At 43.8% G+C, this 23,566-nt stretch overlaps 1 protein-coding gene across 2 annotated transcripts in view; it reads right to left on the reverse strand.

Moving 5' to 3' along the window:
- Window positions 1–9,584: 9,584 nt before the first annotated feature.
- Lyrm4 (LYR motif containing 4) overlaps window positions 9,585–23,566 on the reverse strand; it is a 114,796-nt gene continuing 100,814 nt past the window's right edge. For both annotated transcript variants that reach the window (XR_004769385.1, XM_027410365.2), the window contains one exon: window positions 9,585–10,034. Coding sequence is in view for 1 of the 2 variants with exons in the window: in XM_027410365.2 (XP_027266166.1) it covers window positions 9,966–10,034 (69 nt within the window). In the remaining variant the exon portion in view is untranslated. The remainder of the gene's footprint in view (window positions 10,035–23,566) is intronic.

Here is a 23,566-nt window from a genome sequence, read left to right on the forward strand (position 1 = left end):
TCCCCAGCATCTTCCTGCTCCACCCTCCAGCACTGGGGTAACAGGTGCGACCCACCACACTGTTCTTTTTTTTTTTTTTTTGGCTTTTTGAGACAGGGTTTCTCTGTGTAGCTTTGGAGCCTATCCTGGCACTCACTCTGGAGACCAGGCTGGCCTCGAACTCACAGAGATCCACCTGCCTCTGCCTCCCGAGTGCTGGGATTAAAGGTGTGCGCCACCAATGCCCGGCCACACAGTTCTTTTACATAGCCCTCTCTCCTACATGGAAGGCACTTTACCAAATGTGCCATCTCCCAGCCCATTCATGGTGCCATCTGCATTCATGTTGTGTCTTCCGTGCCCAGTTAAACCTTTCTGGAGACATTGTTACAGACTCATCTAGAGATGTGTTTTCTATGGGGTTTCTAAACCTAGTCAAGGTGGATAGTGTTGATTAACCATTGCATCTAGTATGTGTGAAGGCCTGAGTTTGATTCCCAGAACCACAAAACAAAGGAAGAGGAGGAAAGGGTAGGAGGGAGTAAGAGTTGATTTTCCAAAAGGATGGAAGCACATCCCCTCATCACAAAATTCTCACAATGAAGCTGGTGCCCCTTGCAGGAATGTTCACTTTTATCTGACAAAGTAGTCAGCTTGCTTGAAAATGGAATAACTTTAAAAGTCTTATTTAGCTGTAGTCATTAAAGACTAACTTCTTCCCAGTGATTTAATGACCCAGTCCTACATTAAAGAGAGATTCCAGAAGCTTCCTGGTGGCCAAGATGTCTGTGAATCTCTCACTCAAGGAATATTGAATGGACAGTGTGTTCCCATCTAAAGAGTTTCTGAAGCAGCAAGAGAAAGCCTAAAAGTTTCAGGGAATAAAATATTTCCCTAGGAAACTCCATGCTCGTGAAATAAGCTGGGTACCCTGTTTGCAGACCTTCAGAGGCCAGGCTCTGGACACTGCACTCTGGGAGCCCATGGAGCAGCAGGGAAGGTCACTGTTCAGGAGATTTCCCTGAGCACCTGGGAGTGTGACTGTCTTATTACCCACAAACCTCCACTCAAAGGCCTGTGATTTTTCTCATACTCCGTGTGTGTGTGTGTGTGTGTGTGTGTGTGTGTGTGTGTGTGTGTGTGTGTGTACATGTGTGCATGTGTAGGTTTCCATTCTGATGTCTCTACATCTGCCCTCCCTTCTTTTTCTCCTGAGCTATAGGGTTTTAATATACCATTTCATGGGGTTTCACAAATTTCAGCTCTAGCCACACAGCTTTTGACTAATTTATTAGGCTAAGGGGTTTTCATTTTCCAACTTAGTGGCTGAGTCCTGTGCCTTGAAGCCACTGGCTTAGCATGCCTGAATCACATCTTCTTTATCAGGAGTGGGAGGAACAGCACAGGGTGGGAATTAGATGTGCTTTCTGTGGCATCGTGGAACTGAATCAAGAGTGCATATCTGGCACAGGCTACAGGATCCAGGTATGTAGGGTAGAGAGAGCGCTTGAGCCATAATAAGTTGACAAATGGTGATGACATATTGGTACCCACAGCCTTTGCCTGGGAAGTCCCCAAGGGGGGGCCTTCTGGTTTCAAAGGATCAGGGATGTGCAGCTGTTGGAAGTCATTGGGGATAGAGGTCTGGGGCAGGGAGGCGACAAGCTGAGCTCACTGTAGTGACTTGGCTTTCTCCACCTACAGAGCACCATTAACAGTTACAGCTGGGAGGGCACCAGCTTGGTAAAGAGTTCTACACTTTGCATTTTGGATAGCTTATATATTTGAGGAACATGAATACATTTTGCAGACAAAGGAGACCCTAGCAATTGGCATCATAGCCAATACAAGTATATATATATATATCTAGCTTTTACATTTGATATAGATTTAGAAGAGTCATTTTCTGGTGTACAAGTGTGTCTCATATATACAGTAAGAAAATGGCTCTTTGGTCCAGGCAAGTGGATATAGACTAGGTTTTAAATAGGACTGCCCAAATGGAAAACTTTCATCTGATGGCACTGATTACAAGCAGTAGTTGTAGTTGGCTAATTTTACAAAGAAAGGTCATACATAATTGGCTAATTTTACTTTGAAAGTTCATACATAATGCATATTGTATAAAAGAGAATCCTTGGTGGTCATTTTGTATGCATTTACCATACATGCCTTTAACTCTGTAAACCTTTTTCTTTTATACATTATAGTTTGTGTGTGTGTGTGTGTGTGTGTGTGTGTGTGTGTGTGTGTGTGTGTGTACATGACATAGTGTGGATATGGGAATCAGTTCTTTCCTTTCACCATGTGGGTCCCAGGGATTTAAACTCAACTAGCTAGTGACAAGAGCCTTCACCTACTAAACCATCTTACTGTAAACATCTGCACAATAGTTAGATGAAGTTTAGTCACATGGCTCTCTTCATTTCTAGTCACAGATAGGAAGGGTATTGTTAGGCAGGTTCTTTAGGGGGATAGAACTGGTTAGCATATACAAGTTATAAAAAGCGGCTCCCCCTTAAGGAGCTGGGCAATGAAATAATGTTCTTGTGCATCCCAGAGAGGCTGAGAGCTCAGTAGCTCCTCAGCCCATAAGACTTGATGCCTCAGCAGTAGCCATTTCATGCTGAAGGACTGGAAGACTCCTGGAGAGTTACTGGTCTTCAGTTTGTGTTGGAAAGCCTAAGAAGCTAGAGTTTGATGCTAGCAAAAGATGACAGCAGCAACAACAGGAATAGACACAGTCAACAACAACAGGGATAGGCACAGTCCACAGCAACCACAACCACAACCACAACCACAGGGACAGACACTGTCAACAACAACAACAGGGACAGGTACAGTTAACACCAGCAACAGGCATAGACACTGTCAACAATAATAACAGGGATAGCCACAGTCAACAACAGCAGCAACAACAGAGATAGGCACAGTCAACAACAATAACAGGGATAGCCACAGTCAACAATAACACAGTCAACAGCAGGGATAGACACTTTGTAGAAGCAGGCAGTAACACTGCACTGCTGTCCCCTTAGGCCTCTTTGTGTCTGGGCCACTCATCAGAAGGGGCTGCTTCATCCAAGGATGGTCTTGTCCCTTAGTCCTTTGTGGAAATGTGCTCACAGATCTGTCCAGAGGCATGTCTCTTAGTTGATTCCAGATCCTACCAAGCTGACAAGATTAATCTCTACAGTTCTTGAGTGTACTTAGAATTACCTTAAAATAGTTGTTTATATATTAGTAATTTAAAGGATTTTAATGGCCAGGTGTGGTGGTGCATGCTTTAATCCCAGCATTTGGGAATAAATGAGTTGCAGTTTATGGCAGGACCTATGTCAGTCTCTGTCTGGATCCTTGAATGTTCCACATGAGGAAAAGAAAGAGATGGATGGCTTTTCTAGGCCAGGCTGTCCACAAATGGGAGATTCTGTATCATTTGTCATCACTAATGAGAAGGTTTTGAGAACCTGGATTTGGATACATTCCTGTTTCAGGGCACATTGACCCCTGTGCCTGCCCATAGGCCTCTGATGGATGTTTGCAGTGTGCACCAATGAAACATGTGACCTTCCTGGGCATCACCAAGATTCAGAGATCTCTGTGATTTCTTTCCAGTCTACATCATTCCCTCATTCTCAGAGCCAGTCTAGTACTTGGTCATTGGTGCTTTACATGAGTTGTCTAGTCGGGCTCCCGCTGGCAGGGACCCCTGATTAAATATATTACGTTCGAATCTCAATGGAATAATACATTAGCAACTTTTGATCATATTCCTATGTTGTACATTATAGTTCCTGATCGCATATATGTCCTGAACGTCCTGCATATTAGATGTACATGAATGAGATGTGCATTAACTATTTCCAAACTAAAGAGCTGATTATATTGACATTAATCTTAGGTGAAGTCACATGGGTTCTCCAGAAAACAGATAGGAAGTTCTAGTGAAATGCTAAGAATATGAAAGACATTTAAGAGACAAAGTAAATAAAGTAACTTTTTTTGGATGATGGGTTGATTATGGGTATTTTCTGAGAATGCTTAGCATTCTTGTATGAAGATACAGATCTTTCATGTAAGCTGTTTCCTGTGGAACCAGTTGTTCTCGGAAGCCTTCATTCCCTGGGGAAGTGCAGGCAGATGCCTGGTAACTCACATAGGCAATACTGTGGTCACTATGGACATGGTCAGTTGAGATCATCTGATTACAAAAATTCCAACATGTGAAATTCCAGGTATATTTGTGTTGACAATTCATGTGATCCAATTTCAAGACTGAGACACTGACTTTGCTGTGGGCACAGTAGTGGCAACTGTCCCCTTAGGTAAGGAACAGCCAAATTCATCACTGAATGCTCTCCTTTAGGTTCTCTCTGAAGGGTCTTTGGACTTGAAACTGGGCCCCTAAGCTCTGCACATGGATATCAAATCAAGAAGCAATTTTCATCAATGGCTCCCTGAAGTACTAATAAAACTGCAAAGATTGAAAAAGGAAGATCTTGTTTTCAGGGGTAGTCGAGCCAATGCCCACATAGACGCTAGGTAAATTTTCTGAGGGAAAGGGTGAGAGGCTGGCTCTCTTGTCAAGCACAGTCTCCACTACCAATTCCATTTTATAACATTGGGCAAATGCTGGGTTAGCAGCGAGGCATGTGGACCAGGATGTGCAGAGGGCTTCCTGTTGGCAGCCCCTCTTGTTTTGAACAATGTCTACCTGAATGAGCTTTGCCAGCTTCATCATGTGACCTTACCAGGTGTGCTTATTACAATCACCCAGCTGCTCCACGTGGCTTCTGGCCTGTCCTTTGGTGGTTGGCACAAGAAGACAATCACAAATTTCCTTCCAACAGAGCTTATGATCGTCTTGTCAAGGTTTGATCACATGGGGCTGGGATATGACTCAGTAGCAGAACACTTGCCCAGGACCCCAGCATTCATCACCAGTGCTGGGTGCATGTGAGTGGGGTCATCTGGGTTTGGGTAATAATTCACAAGGCCCTTCTTGACTGTGAGTTAACTCCCCTGAAAAAAAGAGCTTCCAAATTCAAAGAACATTATCCTTCTGCCTTCTGCTTTGTGGGGGGTGGGGGGCTTATCTTTGGCTTTTGTTGTTTTTATAGTCTGTCTCCAACACCTAAGATGTCCTTTGATCTAGAAGGCAATAGCAGTTAGTATGAAGTACAACTGTCCCTTGGTAAATGCAAGGGACTGATTCCAGAGCCACTATGAAGTTCAGATTCTGCAATGCTCATTTTTTTTTTTACATTAAAAGGGATTGCATTTGCATAGAACTTACGCACTCAGCCAGGCATTGGTGGCGCATGCCTTTAGTCCCAGCACTCGGGAGGCAGAGGCATAATCTCTGTGATTTCGAGGCCAGCCTGGTCTACAGAGTGTGTTCCAGGACAGGCTCCAAAAATACAGAGAAACCCTGTCTCAAAAAACAAAACAAACAAACAAACAAGAAAAAAAACAACCCCAAAACAAACACACAACCCCCCGAAACCAAAACAACAAAAAACATCCACAAAATGAAACCAATCAACCAACCAAAAAAACCAAGAGCTTACATACTCTTCTCTAGATTTCAAATCATTTGAAATCTCAATGGGTGTCAGTACTTGTTAAATGTTACTGTTAGGAACGGCAGCAATAAGAAGCTCGTGCAGCTCCGTGGGCATGTGCTTCCACGTGGCTTTTGGTTCTGTGGTTAGTTGATCTGTGGGTGGGAAACCTTGTACTAATAGAGGGCAGACTGTACTGAACAACAAAAAAGCAGCTTTTTTAGTTAAAATGTGTTTTGTATTTTCTTTAAACCTGATATTTTACTGTGTGTTCCTTAGAGATAGGAGGCCAACATATAGCTCAATCTTCCACATCCATTACAAAAAAAAAAAAAAAAAAAAACTACCCTCTATTGCTAAATATAGAAAACATTCTTTCTCAGGAGGTGGTGATGAGCACCTTTAATCCTAGCACTCAGAGGCAGAGGCAGGTGGATCTTTATGAGTTCAAGACCAGCCTGGTCTACAAAGCGAGTTCCAGGACAGCCAGAGAGAGCTGTTACACAGAGAAACCCTGTCTTGAAGGAAAACAAAACAAAAACAGAAAAAACCCCAAACAATCAAAAAGAAAAATTCTCCGTAGCTCTCCCTACTGGTGCATATCTGTTCTATAGAGCTACAGGTAAACTGTCTCTAGGAATGTCTTTCAAAGTGTTTCTCGGCATGATACACACAAGGCTGTAGCTCCATGACACAGCACTTTCCTAGAATGCACAGGGTTATCTGTAGCACTGGCAAAATTAAGAGCAATGCTTCCAGTCTTTGGAAATAATAGGCATTCAGTGTTGGGCGTGACTATGAGGGAAGGGCTAAAGGTGACTGCGGACAGCATGCATGCAAATCAATCTATGTCACAGCCTGAGGATGTTCTCTTAGTTCCACCAAGGGCCATCAGAGCAACATAGCTTCACACCTGTCTACATACCATTGCTCTAAAACCAGATTGGCCTACCCAACCCACCTGCAGGTCTAGGAATGGGCTGCTTGAAGAGTGGCTTTTGAATTTTTCACCTGCAGCTGCTGACACTGAGAGACCCGTGGCACCTTCAGAGCAGTGGCATACTCTGGCAAAGTTGAGATGGCCTGGGGAAGAGGTACAGCTTTTCTATCACATTGCCTGGCCCAACCTCTACAGTTGGGGCTTTCGGCCAGGCAGATGGCTGCATTTTACAAACACCAGTTAGATGTCACTTTCTCCGAAGCCCTACCATCAAGTTGAAGTCCTCTGCATTTGGGGAACACCCAATGTGTGGCTCTGCTCAGCCGACTCCTGTTTGTGGGCTTTTCTGTCTTGATTCTCTTTTTTTTTTTTTTTTTTTTTTTTTTTTTTTTTTTTTTTTGTGCAGATCCCCAAATACAGAGTTAATTTGATCTAAGTTACAAGAATTATCTCTGAATTATCAAGCCTTGAGCATGTCCAAACCCATTTATGAGGTTTAATTAACACAAAAGCAGCCAGCAGTCAACAGTTTGCAGAACAAGCCAAGTTTACTCCAGGACTGTCTGTGGAAGCTATCCTGTGAGGCATCTCCCACGGAGCTGCCATTCTGTTTGCAGTGTGACACTTTCAGGGGGATGACTTAGGTTGCACAATACAGCTACTTTAATAGAGAGCATTGTCCATAGCATTGGTGTTAGATGGTGAGTGACCACATATTTTATTGATGCTCAGTGTAAACAGCAAGTACCACCTCCACCAGGACTGGGTGACACTGTTCCGTAAGTCAGCTGAAAGGCGAGAACACATTTCCCATATCATGTTTGTTCACCCAGGCTGAATGCCCTGCTTCTTCACTACCTCAGCTCCCAGGAGTGGAACCAGTGGAACCAGAGTCCAGACTTCCAGTTGTCTTCACTACTCTAACAGGTGTACAAGACTTAATTCTGAGATTAAGAGTTCATAACTGGGTGAATGAGAACAAGTATGACACATGGGTATGAAAATTCCATAACGAAACTTGTGGTGGTCTGCATAAGAACGGCCCCCATAGGCTCATATACATATTTGAATTAGGTCATCAGGAAGTAGCACTACTTGAGAGGTTTAGGTGTGGCCTTGTTGGAGGAAGTGTGTCCCTAGGGGTGATAAATGCCCAAGCCAGTACCTGTCTCTTTCTTCTGTTGCCTGTGGATCCAGATGTAGAATTCCCAATGAGTTCTCCAGCACCATGCTCCCCACCATGATAACAATGGACCACACCTCTGAAATTGTAAGCAAACCCCATTGAAATGCTTTCCTTGTCAAGAGTTGCTGTGTAACTGGGAGGCATAGGCGCATGCTTTTAATCCCAGCACTCCGGAGGCAGAGGTAGGTGGATCTCTGAGTTTGAGGCCAGTCTGATTTACAGAATGAGTTCCAGGACAGCCAGGGCTACACAAAGAAAAGCTGTCTTCGGAAAAAAAAAAAAAAACAAAAAAAAACAGAAAAAAAAAAGTTGTGATCATGGTGTCTCTTTGCAGCAATAAAACACTAAAGCTCCTTACTTTGCACACTAGTTTTTAAAAATTAAAGTTGTACTGCAAAATAGAATGTCTGTGTACATGACCATGAGAGAATTTGTACTGCACAGACACCAGGGTGAACAATTGTGACAGGATCTATGTAGTCTGTGCTCACTTAGAATTTTTATGTAGCCAAAATCAGCCCCAAACTCAGTGCTCCTGTACAGATGTGCAACACCTGGCTCACTCATGACTTTATGTATGTGTGGTGCATGCATGTATATATGTTCATGTGGGTACATATATATGTGTGCATGCATGTGGAGGTCAGAGGTTGACGTCACTAGGTGTCTTCCTCAATTACTCTTCACCTTAATGCTTGACGCAGGGTCTCTTACTGAATCTGGAGCTGACCAATTTGGCTAGACTGGCTGGCTGGACAGCGAGCTCTTAGGATTTGTATGTCTGTACCTCCAGCTCCAGAGTTACCATGCTGGTGTGCCAAGCTTTTTAGATGGGTGCTAGGAATGTGAACTCAGGTCCTCAGGCTTGTATGGCAAGTACCTTACTGTAGACAGACTCACATGCCTAACCCCACTTCCATGACTTTTAAGGTAGGGTGACAGACTGCTTGTATTCAAGTCACATGAATGCTACAAGAATTAGTGACAACCTGTCTAGCTACAGTAGTACCTGCACTATTTACATGCCTGTTCCAATTCTGACAAGAATCCAGAACCTACTTAGCACTGAGAAGAAATTCTTCCAGGGGGATAGGTCCTTGGAAACTCCTCAGAAGTTAAGAAAGTTATGTCGTATGTGCCTTGTGTTTGGAAGGAATGGATTTCTACAACACATTACATTTTTAATACCTGGGAGAGGCTCAAAGGCAGTGGCCACTGCTGACTGGCTGAGTGTCACCAAATAATTGTTATTTTGTTTTCATTATTTTTGAAAAAATAATTTTAAGGTTTAATTTTTTATGAATATTTTGCCTGCATGTATGTATATGCATCATGTGTATACCTGGTGACTCCAGCAGCCCGAAGAGGCCATCACATCTCTGGAACTGGAGTTACAGATGGTTGGCAGCCTCCGTCCCAGTACTGGGAACAGAGTCTGGGTCCTCTACAAGATGAAAATGTACTCTTAAAGGCTGAGTCATCTCTCTAGTCCCCCAAAATGGTATTTTAGACATTTTAATCTCCGGGCATTTCATTCCCTGATGATTCTAAGGTACTAAACAGAGTAGGTAATATGCACTCACATGGCATGCCAGTGACCCTGGTGTTAATCAAATCTGGGCCACAGGACTACACATGGTACTTTCTGGACTTCAGTGTTCATGTCTTCCCCTGGGGATTGCCAGAACCAAGATTCCAATGTACATAGGTTGTGGAGGGACTTGGGACTCTGAGCTTGTAGATTTGAATGGTGGGGCTGCACCTTGGACTCATCTTGATTCATGTCCTTATTACCTGAGACTGACCTGGTGCCTAGACTTGCCTTCACAAAGGCAATCTTCAGCCAATGGTGGCACCTTCCCTTTGGGTTCCCACTTGTATTGTTCCTGTCTTGTCAGGAAATAAATGCACATTCATTGTAATGGGTTTATTTGGTATAAAAGGATAGGGAGATAATTCTGTTTATTTTTAAGGACTAAGACACAAAGTCTGCAAAAGCTCTATACATGGGTGATCTGTAAGATGGGAGGGATGGAGAGGAGACACAATAACACATGGCATTATTCTTAGTGACCTCCAGCTCTTCATTCTAACACTTGGATTGAGGATGCACAGCCATTTCTTCACATTATGGCTGTGACAGAATGCAAATGTGACCCAGTTTATCAGCTCCTACAAGGCAGGAAGAGCAAGAGGCTCTGTTCAGCCAGCACTGGGAGGTTCCACAGCATAGAGAATGGATGCTGAAGGTGGTCGGTTCTGCTGCTGGAGGCTGTTTCCTAGTGCTGGGCTCCTATGTCCTGGGCGTCTCTTGATTCTCAATGATAAGCTTGTCAGTTGAATACAGTTGGCCAATATGAACCTGAAGGCAAAGAAAAGACACAGGTTAAGAACTGTTGGACTCTGTCAGCTAATTTGGTTTGGGACAGAGTCTTGCTATGCAATGCAGGCTAGCCTTGGTTTGGCCATCCTTAAGGGTTGGAATTTTAGATGTGTACCACCAGTCTGGTTTAATTTCTAACAACTACATGCAGGTGCTTGTCATAGCAGGCTGAAAACTGCTACAGGACACAGTTCATTCCCATGTGCCTTTACTAATTCCCTTAATAACTACCTCTCCTTACTATGGGAAGTTAGTGAGATTCCAGAACCATTTCTTTGCAATGTCACCATGGCCAGTCTTGGTATTTGGAGCTGGCAAGGCTATTGGCCAGGTTCCCTGGCTGCCAGCTACAGGCAGAGCCATTCACGTGTGGACCTCTTAACCGTTGGGAATTTCTTCCTTTACAGGGAGCAAGCCCCTTGTGCTGTCTATGCTGGGGTTGGCCGTCTGTGTTCAGTGCTTCTGCTCTGTCTTTCCTGACTCTTTTCTTCTGTTGTGTCCTTTTTAATTAAGTGTCTCTGTTGGTATTCCAATCCCCCACTACCTCAGATGCTGGAACAGCAATGCAGGGCTGTCCCATTTCTAAAACAAAGAGTTGTTGTCATGGTTTTCCCACTAAAGGCACTTCCTGGGCAATACTTTAAGGAACAAACAGAACCGGGGAAGAAAGCTGAGCATTAGGATGTCTGTCTGGATCTCAGCACTGGGACACTCTCTATGGACCATCTGGGGCGAGAAATTGCTCTTTGCAAAGACAAATGAGAGCACACGCCCAAAGGCCAGGGCTGCCACCCAGAGTGGTCATGTGTCAGAATCCACTCTCTCAAGCCTCTCGTGCTCCTCCCCTCCTGCACTCCCTGGAGTGGGGCCTATAAGACAGGGTTTCTCTGTGAAGCTCTGGCTGTCTTGAAACTTGCTTTGTAGACCAGTAAGTAGACCAGGCTGGCCTCAAACTCAGAGATACGCCTGCCTCTGGCCTCTGAGTGCTGGGATTAAAGGTGTGCACTACTACACAGGTCTTTTCCCTGCCTTAATTCTCTTGCTTTAAGGGGAAGAGAGTATGTCCTTAGGAAGGAACATGGTCAGTGTGGTTTGCTTCCACCAATGGTGGCAGCTGCAGAGGGACTCTTGAACTCCCCATTTTCCCACCCATTTGTCTTACCCTTGGTTTGTACTATGTAGGTGTTTGAGCAGACACCTACATAGGTAACTTAATGGATGCATTATCTAGGTGCAGAGTTTGGACACAAGTACCAATGCAGGTGCTCCAGTTGCCAACAATGAGTGCTTTAGATTAATTTTGAATGAAATCATAGTGGTGAACTTGCTTCGGTGTCTGTGGTCTTATCTTCTCATCAACACAGAGGATGCCAGGCACATGGACCTGAGAAGGTATATTTCCTTCCCAGAAGCAGGACTGTGAACCCTTGGATAAGCATGGCAGGGACCTTCTTCAGGTCTGGGATTAGCAGGGTAGGATTTTTTTTTTTCTCTCTCATTTATCCATTCAGTTTTCTGGATTTCTGAGGAATCATATCATAATCCTGGTGAGTGAAGCCAAGTTCTAGTTTGATGTTCCTACCTTGACAACCTGAAATAGCTGCTCGTTTCCTGAACCATGTCTTAAGAGAAAAAACAGTCCTTTCCTCAACCCTGAATATTTGTAATATATATTAGTAAATTGTAAAAAAGTACATAGTAATTAATTTGTAAAATGTATTAGTGAATTCTTTGGTGAAGTTTAACTCATTGAGAAGCTGCGTTGCCCCTGTCCCATTTCAGACCCAAGCATGTTTATGTCAGCATGTCCTCAAATACCCCTTGTCTACTCAGGCCTGTGAGAAACATAAAGGAGAATAGAAATCAGCCCGAGTGAAGATTCCATGAGACCAGGAGAACAGCTTGTTAGAATAAAAACCGCATGGCCTTGAACACAGCTAGAAGGTATATCATTTCCAGGCAACTTCCCAAAGTAAAAGTAAAACTCTGCTACTGTTTATCCCTTGACACAAACATAAAAATGCCTGTGGTGGATGGCTAATTACAAGTTTCACCCAGGGAACATTCTGCCGGACCTTCTCCGGCACACACTCTGACTGTTTTGGTTGTAGAAGTTTCCTCAGTCAGTTGGATGTTGTATCTAATCTGATGCCCACTGTATTTTTGCTGTTTTATTTTTTATTCCTTATTGCTATATATTTAATAAACTTACTCCTTCAAAACCAAAAGCATGACTATTGTGGGTCATTCTCAGATGAAACAAACCTATAGGCTCACTATCAAATAGTTTTCAGAAAAGGGAAGATACAAATATTTTTTTAAAGTAACTAAATTACTATTTTTTGAAATGTTTACATAACGGCTCAAATGGGTCAGTTGGGTGGGAGCTTCTTTTATATTTGATTTTGGAGCATTAACAGGAACCTTTCTTTTCTTTTCAATTTTGTGAGACAGGGTCTCTCTGTCTCTGGCTGTCCTGGAACTTACTATGTAGATCAGGCTGAACTGGAACTCAGAGGTATACCTGCCTGAGTGCTGGGATTAAAGGTGTGTGCCACCACACTCTCCATGACAGATGCCCTTCTTGGCAGTGATGACAGATAAATGTCCTATGAGTGATTGACAGAGATTACCATCCACTCTTCTCAAGGCTTCTGTAGGATGATGCAATTGTGTAAGAACTCTTAAAGGTGGTGCAAGCCTTTACAGCACTTGGGAGGCAGAGCCTGGTCTACACAGTGAGACCCTGTCTTGAAGAAACAACAAAACAAACAAACAAACAACTCTGTAACAGAGCTGTTCCGCAATAGATCAGGCTACTGTGAGGCACACATAAACCACTGTCCTTCTAAGGAGCAGAACCTGAGACTAAGAAGAAACTCAGTTGGCAGACAATTTGATCTGCTAGGTACCCTTTTTTGCTCAGCTTCTGCTGTGAAAGTACTGTCATCTCTAGATCCATTGTGGATGCCTCTGGTAAAGCCCTGTGATCTCAAAATGTATACATATGCAAAACAAGATATTGAAATTTGGAATTGTAACTTGCTTAATCTATTTAACTTCATGTTATGATCACCTACCACTTTCTGAACTAATATCTTTTTCAAAAAGGATTTGTGTGTGTGTGTGTGTGTGTGTGTGTGTGTGTGTGTGTGTGTGCATATGAGTGCAGATGTCCACAAGAACTAGGTGTCAGATCTCCCTGGAGTTGGAGTTACTGGTGGTTGTGAGCCTCCCAATGGGGTTCTGGGTTGTCTACAAGAGCAGGAAGCATTCTTAACTGCTGAGCCATCTCTCCAGCCTCTGAAAGGATATCTTTAACAGTGGTATAAAGATGTGTTATTATAAAGATGTCATATGTGTTTAGTTGTTTCACATTATCAAAATGTAGACTGCTTCTGATTTAACACTAGGATGAACACTTACATGTCTTGTGTGTGTGTGTGTGTGTGTGTGTGTGTGTGTGTGTGTCTGATTTTTTTTTTTTTTTGTTAATAAAGTTTCTAGAAGAGTTACTGGGAGTAGGTATGGCATTCTTAGGGATTCCAAAAGAGCTTCCAAATGGATTTCAAAAGAGGTTTGCTTGTTTTTCCAACTGGTATTCCCTCTGGTGACCCAAGATTGAATTCACTCTGACCGAAGTATCAGTTAGGTTTTTAAAGTCCATTTAAAATTTCAGTGCTGTGATAGAACCCAAGGCCACATACATATTATATTAGATAAGAGCTCTACCCTTAAGCCACACCCCAACTCTTAAATAAATTCATTCAGATGTGCAACTTTATGGCTTGTGGTGTGGCTTATAATGTAAATAGTGTGAGGTAAGCACAAAGATGAATGAGATCCGCCTGTCTAGAATCTTGACTAAATATAGTCCTCCCCCGGGGGCTCACTGTCTCTGTCTGTGAATATTTCACACACTGCAATCAGGCTGTGAGTCTCTGACTTCTGTGCCTTCCTGCCTAGTATTCTCTTTCAAGAGAGGATCTCTTGATGTCCATCCTAGCAGACCTTGCCCACACTTTGGGCTTCCCTGGTCTCCTCTGGAGATGGGGCTCTCTTCTGCAGAGAGCATGGCAAAGATAGCGACACTCATATAATGTTCGCATGCCCCACACTGACTCCAAATGAGCCTGTTTCAGTGACTAATGGAAAGGAGGAGGCAGGAGGGGATGGAATTACTGAACTGTGTTGCTCACGTACCCATCGCTAAGGGCAGGCGTCCAGTAAGTATCACCACCTACCACATAATGATGTTCTGATCAAAGACACACGTCCTATGTGATGGTGGCCCTATAAGATCATATTGCCTAGTGACACTGCAGCCATATTAGTTTATGCACACACTCTGTGATGATCCCACAGTGAAAAATGGTCTAATGACATATTTCTCAGGATGTATGTATCCCATCATTAGTGATAAATGACTGTTGTTTGGTAACTGAAAATGGTGGTGTTTTGCAGCCTGTGGCCATAAGATTCCACTCTGGTTACTGTGAAACCTAGATCTGCTGTGACTAATTAAGTGTAGAAATACAGACTCAATGAAGGCAAACTGGTGAAAAAGTGATAGGATGATCACTTCCTGAAACGAGAACATCCAATGACTGTTGAACAGAACCAGTTTAAAGTTGGCTGAGCAGAGCGTTTTATGCCATAATCCATGGTTATAGGGATTAACCCAGAACAGTTACAGAAGAGGAAAGGGGAACACAGCATTCACACAGGGAGGGAATTCCAAACAGCTATCTCAACTAATGCTACAGAGATGAGCCCTTTAACTATTCTTTTTGCATTTTTCAGGCCTGTACAAATTAGCACATGCAGGAGGCTAGTGGGCTTAAGGCTGCAGCACTGATGACACAGCATGCTACCAATGGGCTACAGGTTAAGGGAAGGAAGTACAATTAGCAGCCTCAATTTACAGCCCCCCCAGAATCCACAACTGACTTCCACAGCCAGGACAGACAATTACTGTGGATAAATTGGCCATTAAAATGGATCACACTTTTTTTCTATAAAGTTTGGGAGTTGGCATTAGAGTCCATCGAAAAATATAGATTATCCAACCGTAAGTAGGTGGGGGAAATGAAACACAGACAAAGAACCTGCGGGAGATGAAGAAGCAGAATCCAAGAAAATAGAACAGATCTTAGTCTTTGAAGTCTTTACTCCTAACTCTTCTTCGGTGGTGATGTGTAGTCACCCTCCAATGTATCTCAGGCTCAAGGGCAGAAAAGCTAGATTCAAAGGTTGGGGGTTGGGAGGGTGGAGTAGCAGAGTCAAGTTAGATGACAGGTGTGTGTGTGGGAACTTAGCAACCATTCTAGCTGCTTCCAGAGTCCAAATACAGGGAGGCCCATGGCAAGTGCTTATTAAGTGCTACTAAGTGCATGACCCATCTCAGTCATGATGTGCATCTTAGTGTCCTAGGCCCCAACTTTAGAAGTTTCAAAGGCCCATGTCTACCTGTAAGAGCTTATGGGTCTGTACTGATTGATTAAATTGGGGCCATGTGGTTTTGAATGTGAGATATTTTGGGTTGAACTTGAGGAATGACTTCTGGGTTGGTTCTTATCTTCTCTAGGACTGTGGTTTCCTGTCCAGGGAGGGCCCTTGTACTTTCAACTAGTCTGCAGACTTGGTGAGAAGGGAGTGCATAGACACTGGAAGTTAGAGGGGAGATGAGGACTTCTAGCTTTTCGGGTAGAGCTCAGGGTAGAATGCTGCTGCTCATTTCCTTGAGGTTAGTAAAGCCATCCAGGCAGGGCATTTCCTGGGCAAATGGCAAATGTGTCTCCAAAGCATTGTGATAATACCATTACTATCTATCCTGAGGAAAGTGACAGTGGCATCTAATGGACACTTACTATGTGCCAGGAGCTGCTCTAAGTATTTCATTTAAGAAACAATAATTTATTTTGCGTTAATTTTCATTTTTGAAAGGTATGTCCTTGTCTGATGAATACGTCCTTCCATTTCACATATCAAAGTCAGTATTATGGTGAGCTACAGTGGTCATATTATAAAAGCCAGTATTGTACCAACTGTTACAGTAACCAAAACCACACTAAGATATAACCTTAATAAGAAATGTGTGGTGTTGATGAGATGGCTCTGTGTGTAAAGGCAGCTCCAAGCGTGGCAACCTGAGTTCATTCCTCTGGACTTACAGGATGGAAGGGAAGAACAGATCTTGCATCTTGCCCTCTGATCTTTAAAATGCACGCTTGTAGCATGAGTCTGACACACAGACAGACAGACAGACAGACAAACTGACACACACACACACACACACACACACACACACACACACACACACACACAAATAATATTTAAAAAACCAGAAAGAAATATGAGTGATCTTTAGGAGGAAACTAGGAAACTTAAATCTAGGCTGGGTATAGTGATGCATACCTGTAATTTCTGCACCCAGAAAGCAGAAGAAGGAGAACACCAGTTTTCCAGGCTGGGATATACAATGTTTTCAAGCTGGCCAACACCATATATAGTGAGAGCATCTTAGAAAGCCAAAATAACAAAATTATCTTTTTGTCTAAACTTAGGAATTTAGAATGGGTCCTCTATGGCTATGTTTCCTATTACAGCCTAGACTAAACTACAACCTGTTATGTTGTAGGCCATGGCTGGCCTCAAACTGCTGGGAATCCTGCTTCAGCCTCTCGAATGCTGGAATTACAAGTGTGAGTAACTGTGCTCAGCATCTAAGAAAGACTGTAATGAAATGTGAGACAAGCCATGCTCATGGAAGGCATAATTTATTTGACTAATAAGAAAGAGACTGAGGCTTCGTGTACAATACATGCTTACAAATCCAGCATCAGCTCAAGGTAGGAGGTCTGTGACTGTGAAGCCAGCCTGTGCTCTATAGCAAGACCTGATTCAGAGATGAAACAAAACAAAGTACCAAACAAACACAACACCAAAGACAATGATGTCAAACAATTTTAAAATAAAAATCTGAAATCATTTTTGGTATACAACCAAAACAGCATAGAACTCATCAGAGGTGGAAGGTTCACAGAGCAGAGCCTTTCACACTGGACCCTGTCATGGATTAGCTGATACACAATCCTCTTCTTGGGGATTTGAGACTAGACTTGAAGGGGCTACTGAGAATATTTCTCTGAAATGCCCTATAGATCCTTAAACACATGGCATATATTGCTCTAAATATATATTTTATTTATTTTAATCTAAAAATGCTTTTCTAGGAAGACACACTGAATTTATCCTGTGCTTCCACACACTCAGTTTCAGAAGCACATTTAAAGATCTCTCACTTTCTCGACATGGCTACACTTAACAGGGGATTTAAAAGCCAATAAATATAACAAAACACCTTTCAGCTATCAATTAATGAATCTCTTATGGAATTCTAGCTTGTGGCCTCTTCTCAGAGGGCAAGTGATAGCTTACTACTCTCAGTGGCCTGCACTGTAGAGGGCAAGCACAGCATCAGGGCCTTTGGTTTATGCCAGCCAGCTTTTCCAACTGTGCAATCCACTTAGCTATTGTCTGTGACACCACTGCAGCCTTGTTGTAGCTGTCTATTGTGTCTTTAAGCCCTGAGTTAGAGACACTGGGTCATTCTTAATGAGGACAGAGGTGGTGAAACCAAACTTGTTCCCCTGTGTAACTGCTCCTGACAAGAGTAATGAACAGGGTTGGGTATGGAGCTCACTGCCTGACAATTTTCAGGTACAATTATCAGCAATGAGAAAAGAATAAATAGCAAATATACCCTCCTTTTTACATCCTACATCACAGCTTGTAATTAATGTTGTTATCCTTGCTCTTAGGGACAGAGAAAGCAGATGCAAGCATGTGTGCTCTTATTAGCATATCCATGCATCCTGTTTACACTGGCTGTCCCTGCAGAATTGGTGATACAGTCAGTCATCTTTCTCTCAAGTGTCCCAGTTTATACAAGGAATGATATGGTTATAACTCTTACCTGCTGTCACCAGCTTTCTGGGCCATCTCATTGTTTGCTTGCATGTCTGATGTTCAGTTACAGAAGTAAGCCCACCAATGTGAGGGCCATTCTTTGCATTCTAGTAGGGGAAATGAAACTATGTGAAGGGACCTCAAAGAACTGTGGCCTCTAAGTCAGGGGCTGCAGAGGCTTCCCATTTCAACAAACTTTTGGTTCTCGCTACAGGAATGAATTTGTTTTGAATAGATGCAAGTGTGGGTGCAGAGGCTCCTAACAAGGCCTGTATCCCTAACCTGGGGGTGAGCTTCTCCAGGCAGTCACACTCGAGTTGCTTATTAGGGAAGTCATGGGATGAGGGAAAGGCCAGGCCATCCTCTGCTCTTTTCTTCTGATGGACATCCCTGAGTGATAAATGACAGGGTGTGTAATCTAAGGAGATTCAGGCCAAGTACTTGTTCTTACTTTTATTATTGAATGCATACTCCTTTTTTTTTTTTTTTTTTTGGTTTTTCGAGACAGGGTTTCTCTGTGGCTTTGGAGGCTGTCCTGGAACTAGCTCTAGTAGACCAGGCTGGCTTCAAACTCACAGACATCAACCTGCCTCTGCCTCTCAAGTGCTGGGATTAAAGGCATGCGCCACCAATGCCCAGCTTTTTTTTTTTTATCAATTTATTTTTATGTGCATTAACATTTTTGCCTGCATGTATGTCTGTGCAAGGTTGCCAGATCACAGACTGTTGTGAGCTGCCATGTAGGTGCTGGGAATTGAACCTGGGACCTCTGGAAGAGCAGCCAGTGTTCTTAACCACTGAGCCATCTCTCTAGGCCTGAATGCATACTCTTTAAAACAAAAATACTTCCCCACCAAGTCCTTTCAGAAGACAAGGCCACACACGGCAATGAGGTGGAGAAGAGATTGTGCAGTTTATGGTGTTCTAAGACACTAGAGTCTGAGCACTGCTCTCCAGAGCTGGGGCTTGTGCATGTTTCTAGCTGATGGTCTAGGTGGGGGTGGTTAAAAACCAGGAAACAGGCATTTGTTCTTCTAGCATATTCTCCCACCTCTGCTGGCACTGGTAAGGCAAGGACAGTGGACACAACATGCCCAGCTGGAGTTCCTAGGAGTCTCCTGGAGCATTACATAACAGGCTCTGTGAAATGAAAGCATCTGATCAGCAGACCCAACTCAGGCATCCTGCTCTTCTTGGAACGGAGCAAAACCTGAGACCCAAACATCACGTCATAGTAAAACTTGGTACTTTGCCAGGCATAGTGACAACAGAGTCTGGGAAAGCTGCCAGAGACAATGTTCCATTGGAGGTCATGCTCCTGCACTAAGGGTGAGACCCACGCTTGGTACACTTCAGTCCCTGAACTTACCACTTCAGGTCACTAGCACCTCAGCAACAGGCCCTGCCCTGATACATAGCAGCAAGGCTGTGCAAATGCCTACTACCCCTACTAGGTTACAGGACAGAATGAGCAAACTCCTGACCAAATGTATGTCTCTGTTCCCTGCTCTGGGGAGTATCTCTGACAAACTCTGGGGCACCAGGGTGCCTCTTACTATTTACTCCTTCAGAACCACCATTATTAAGGTAAATGAGAAGACAGGATCATAGAAGCTGCTCAGGACAAAGGCCAGCCCTGCGTAGCTCAGATCACTGCAGATGCTCTGGCCTGCCTCTGCTTCAGTAGCTTTCAGTCTGTTATCTTTTCCAGTTGACAACTGCCCAGCTCCTTCCCTGGCTAGACACTGGACAGTTCTGTTGTCTGCATTGCTTTATGTGATCCTTTTGGACTCTGTGAGTTTCCAGAATTGAGAGGTCATTACTGAGAGTCATGGTTTCCTTAGTTCTGAACGCAGCAGAACCCAAGTTGAGGTTAAAGCCTCACAGTGCTGGAGAACTCTGGGTAGGAGTCTTTTTTTCAATTCTTTATACCTATGAAATACACTCATTTCCTGGCCCCTTCCAAAAGCCACCTGGGGAAATTTGATGAAAAAGTTGCCTATGATTCACAATGAGTATCCTCTTTTCTGGTTGTGCTCAATCATTTTGTACACCGAGTGCTTTCTGGAAGTTTCTCTGGTACATTCTCTCTCAAAGTGTTCCTAACAGGATGCTACAGCTGGCAGCAGCTACCCTTTCTGTGCCCTTGTGAGCTGACGTCAATGAGGCACATGCTAGAAAGGCTTGGAACCAATGGAAATAAACGAACAGGAAGTCTCAGTGGGCAGTTTTCACAGCTGTTCTCCAGTTGGCCATCTAGAACAGTTTCTCTTGTCCTCAGGGCCCACAGGTTTGCAATGGCTACATTGTGACCCTTTGCTCACAGGCCCACAGGGAGTTGTGAGAGACATCCAAGGACTTTAAGGCATGTGGTTAGCAGTACTCACTTTCCAGGGCTTTAGCACTGGCAAGAATGACATCACAATTTAGGGTCACTTTTGACTAACTGGGATCCCAAATATCTCCCCTCTAGCAGTCAGGCTGTAGAACACACTATGACAGTCCCTGGGAGAAAAATATCAGTATAATCCAGACTGCCTGGCAGAGCTTCAGAGGGGCCCCGACTCCTACAGGGGATCTCACTGATGCTCAGTGGTAAAGAGACAGCAGCTGTGCTGAAAGCAAAGAAAACTGGCCAGGGAAGTAGAGGGAACCAGAACATCAGCAGCAACACAGGCAAGGGGCAGAACAGGCAGAGACAACCTCTGTTAACACAGGCATCCATCCCCACAGTGCTACTTCCTGAAGGCTCCCCCAGGAGCCACAGGTCACAGGGTCAAGGAGACATTCCAGTATTCCAGTTCATGTGTAAGATTCTTTTTTTTTTTTTTTTTTTAAGATTTATTTATTATGAATACAGTGTTCTCCCTGCATGTATCCCTGCAGGCCAGAAGAGGGCACCAGATCTCATTACAGATGGTAGTGAGCCACCATGTGGTTGCTGGGAATTGAACTCAGGACCTCTGGAAGAACAGGTAGTGCTCCTAATCTCCAGCCCCCATGTGTAGGATTCTTACCTTTTCTGAAATGTCTGGTGAAAGAAGACTCTTGGATAGGAACTAGGGCAAGTGTATCTGTACCAGACTTGTGAAAATATCAAACTGCACTATCCCCAAGTAAACGGCTGCTTCTTATGCCCGCCGCCAGATGCCTGGTTCTCACATTCAGGAACCTTCTGCCCCCTCCTCCTGGATGCCCACACTTACAGTCCTCATCTGTCAATGCCCCCTTACTCTCTTTTCTGCCTTGGCCATCTTTCATGCAAAGTGGTCATGTATAGGTCCCAAAGACAGTTTGATGTCCTGTGTATCACCCATAGGGAAGGGGCTAAGGAAGACTCCAGGCTACTATTGTGAAGGGGTCTAGTTTGTGAAGACAGGCTGCTGGTCACAATGCTCACATGTCCTTTTCAAGGGAAGCAAGAACCATGTGGCCCTTAGTTTGCTGTGGAAAGTTATTCTGGATGGGGCAGGGAGAGAAGGCAAAAGCAGAGCTTGACGTGCCAGTATCTCTCTGATGAGCCCAGGGCTTTTGCTTACATGGGTCAGCTCTCGGGCACCCCTCAGCTCTTCTCCAGTCCTAGCTCCTGTGTGACGCCATGTTTGCACCATGCTGATAATGGACTAAACTTCTGAATGGTAGACAAGCCCCAGTTAAATTAAGTGTTGCCGAGGTCATAGTATCTCTTCACGGCAATAGAACACTGAATAAAACATCAAGTAAGAGACACATCAGTTCCTGAAAGCCTCCTGGGGCCCCTAGCAGAAGTGTCAACCTCAGCATCTGAGCATCTCCCTTCCACCCACGTCAGTGAGCACAGTGTGAGCCACCACTCCTGAGACATGAACAAGAGGGCACTACCTTTGGTGGATGAAATGAAAACCAACCTGCAGAGGGAATGAACCAGGCCTTGAGTCACAAACCCATAGTGGCTGCACTTCACTAATGCTCTGTAATGGCTGGGGACACAGAGCCTTTCTGCTTTTACTTGCCCAGAGCAGCTCAGGCTGATGACAGGACCCTGGCCTACCTTGCCTGGGCAAGTGGTCCTGGCTCACATCCCTCTGCCCTACTGAGGCAGGAGTTAGTTCATGATAGACAGTAAGGGAGAGGAGGAAAACTACAAGTTGCTCCTATATTACAGTGAGTATACACATTAGGGTTAAAAAAATGTTCAAGGTAAAACTTGAAGGGCAGGAACACTGGACATGAGAAACAAAGAAACTTGTAGCCGGTCACAAGCTAGCTAAGTGGACCTAATAAGAGAGAGAGAGACAGGCTCTGAGAAGTAAGGCTAATGTTGGTGGGCTGGCTGGCTAGGATCCATGATACCCTCTGTGGAACATATGCTAGACACTGTTGCTCTTTTGCTTCTAAAGCAACTAATTAAAAGAGGCTAAATTGTTTAAGTAAATACAGTTTCTAAAAGTCTCCATTTCAGGAGAGAACCCAAATGGCTCTAAGGATCAAGAGTTAAACATGAGGGAGTTAGGAACAGTTGTAGTTACATGTGGACAGCTGTGCTAAGTCAGTTCTCCACCATAACAACCACAAGCCAGTCACACAAATGTGAGAACAAAGAGAACATAGCACGCAAGACATCTGCAAGGCTCGGTGGTTAAGAGCACTGGCTGCTTTTAAGAGGACCCTGATTTGATTCCAGGAATTCACATGGCAGCTCATAGTCAACTTCATTTTCAGGAGATCTAATACCTTCTTCTGGTCTCCATGGGTGCCAGGCATGTGTGTGGTACACATACATACATACAGGCAAAACACTCATACACATATAATAAAATAGAAATAATTGAAAAAAATCTTAGGCCTTTCTCTCACTTTCTTTAATTTCTCACACTTTACAAAATTTTCCTTAATAGTTTATCTTGCTTGGTCCTGAATGTCTGTGTGATGCTGTTGTCTTAGGGTGACTTTTGCTGGCATCCTAGGTCTGTGGGACATATCTATCTTGGCTCAGAAAGGTACCGTGGAACTCAAAACTGTATCACTCTGGCAGTGGCACCCCGTCCTTGTCCTCTGTGCTACTCAGGAGGCTGTTTCCAGCCACAGACTCAGAGGGACCACAGAAAGCAATTTGGAATAACTGTTCTCTGGAGGCATGGGCTGTCCCTTTACATGTGTGTACCTTCATCTGCTAAAGGGTAGATGCAAGGGAATTAATCTCAACCCTAGACATGCTTTTGTCATTACTGATTTTAAAAAGGGCCATGAATAGGACTTTTCTTCAATTCTATTTGCTTCCGGAAAATCCTAAGATGCACATCAACTATGATTTCATACTTCCCCATTCAATAATTATAGTAGCAACTGACACTGTTCACAGTCTTAAAGTTTCCATAATGTTATACACCTTATTGGCTCATCTGATCCTTACAAGGCATGGGCAGCAGATATCACCTTCACCACTATTCCCACATCATCACCACCACCATTCTGTCATACCACCACTACCATTATCTTCACTGTGGTGGTTTGAATATGAATGGCCCCACAGGCTCATATATTTGAATGCATAGCCATCA

This window comes from Cricetulus griseus, chromosome 3, assembly GCF_003668045.3.
Source record: "Cricetulus griseus strain 17A/GY chromosome 3, alternate assembly CriGri-PICRH-1.0, whole genome shotgun sequence".
NCBI classification, from domain to species: Eukaryota; Metazoa; Chordata; class Mammalia; order Rodentia; family Cricetidae; genus Cricetulus; species Cricetulus griseus.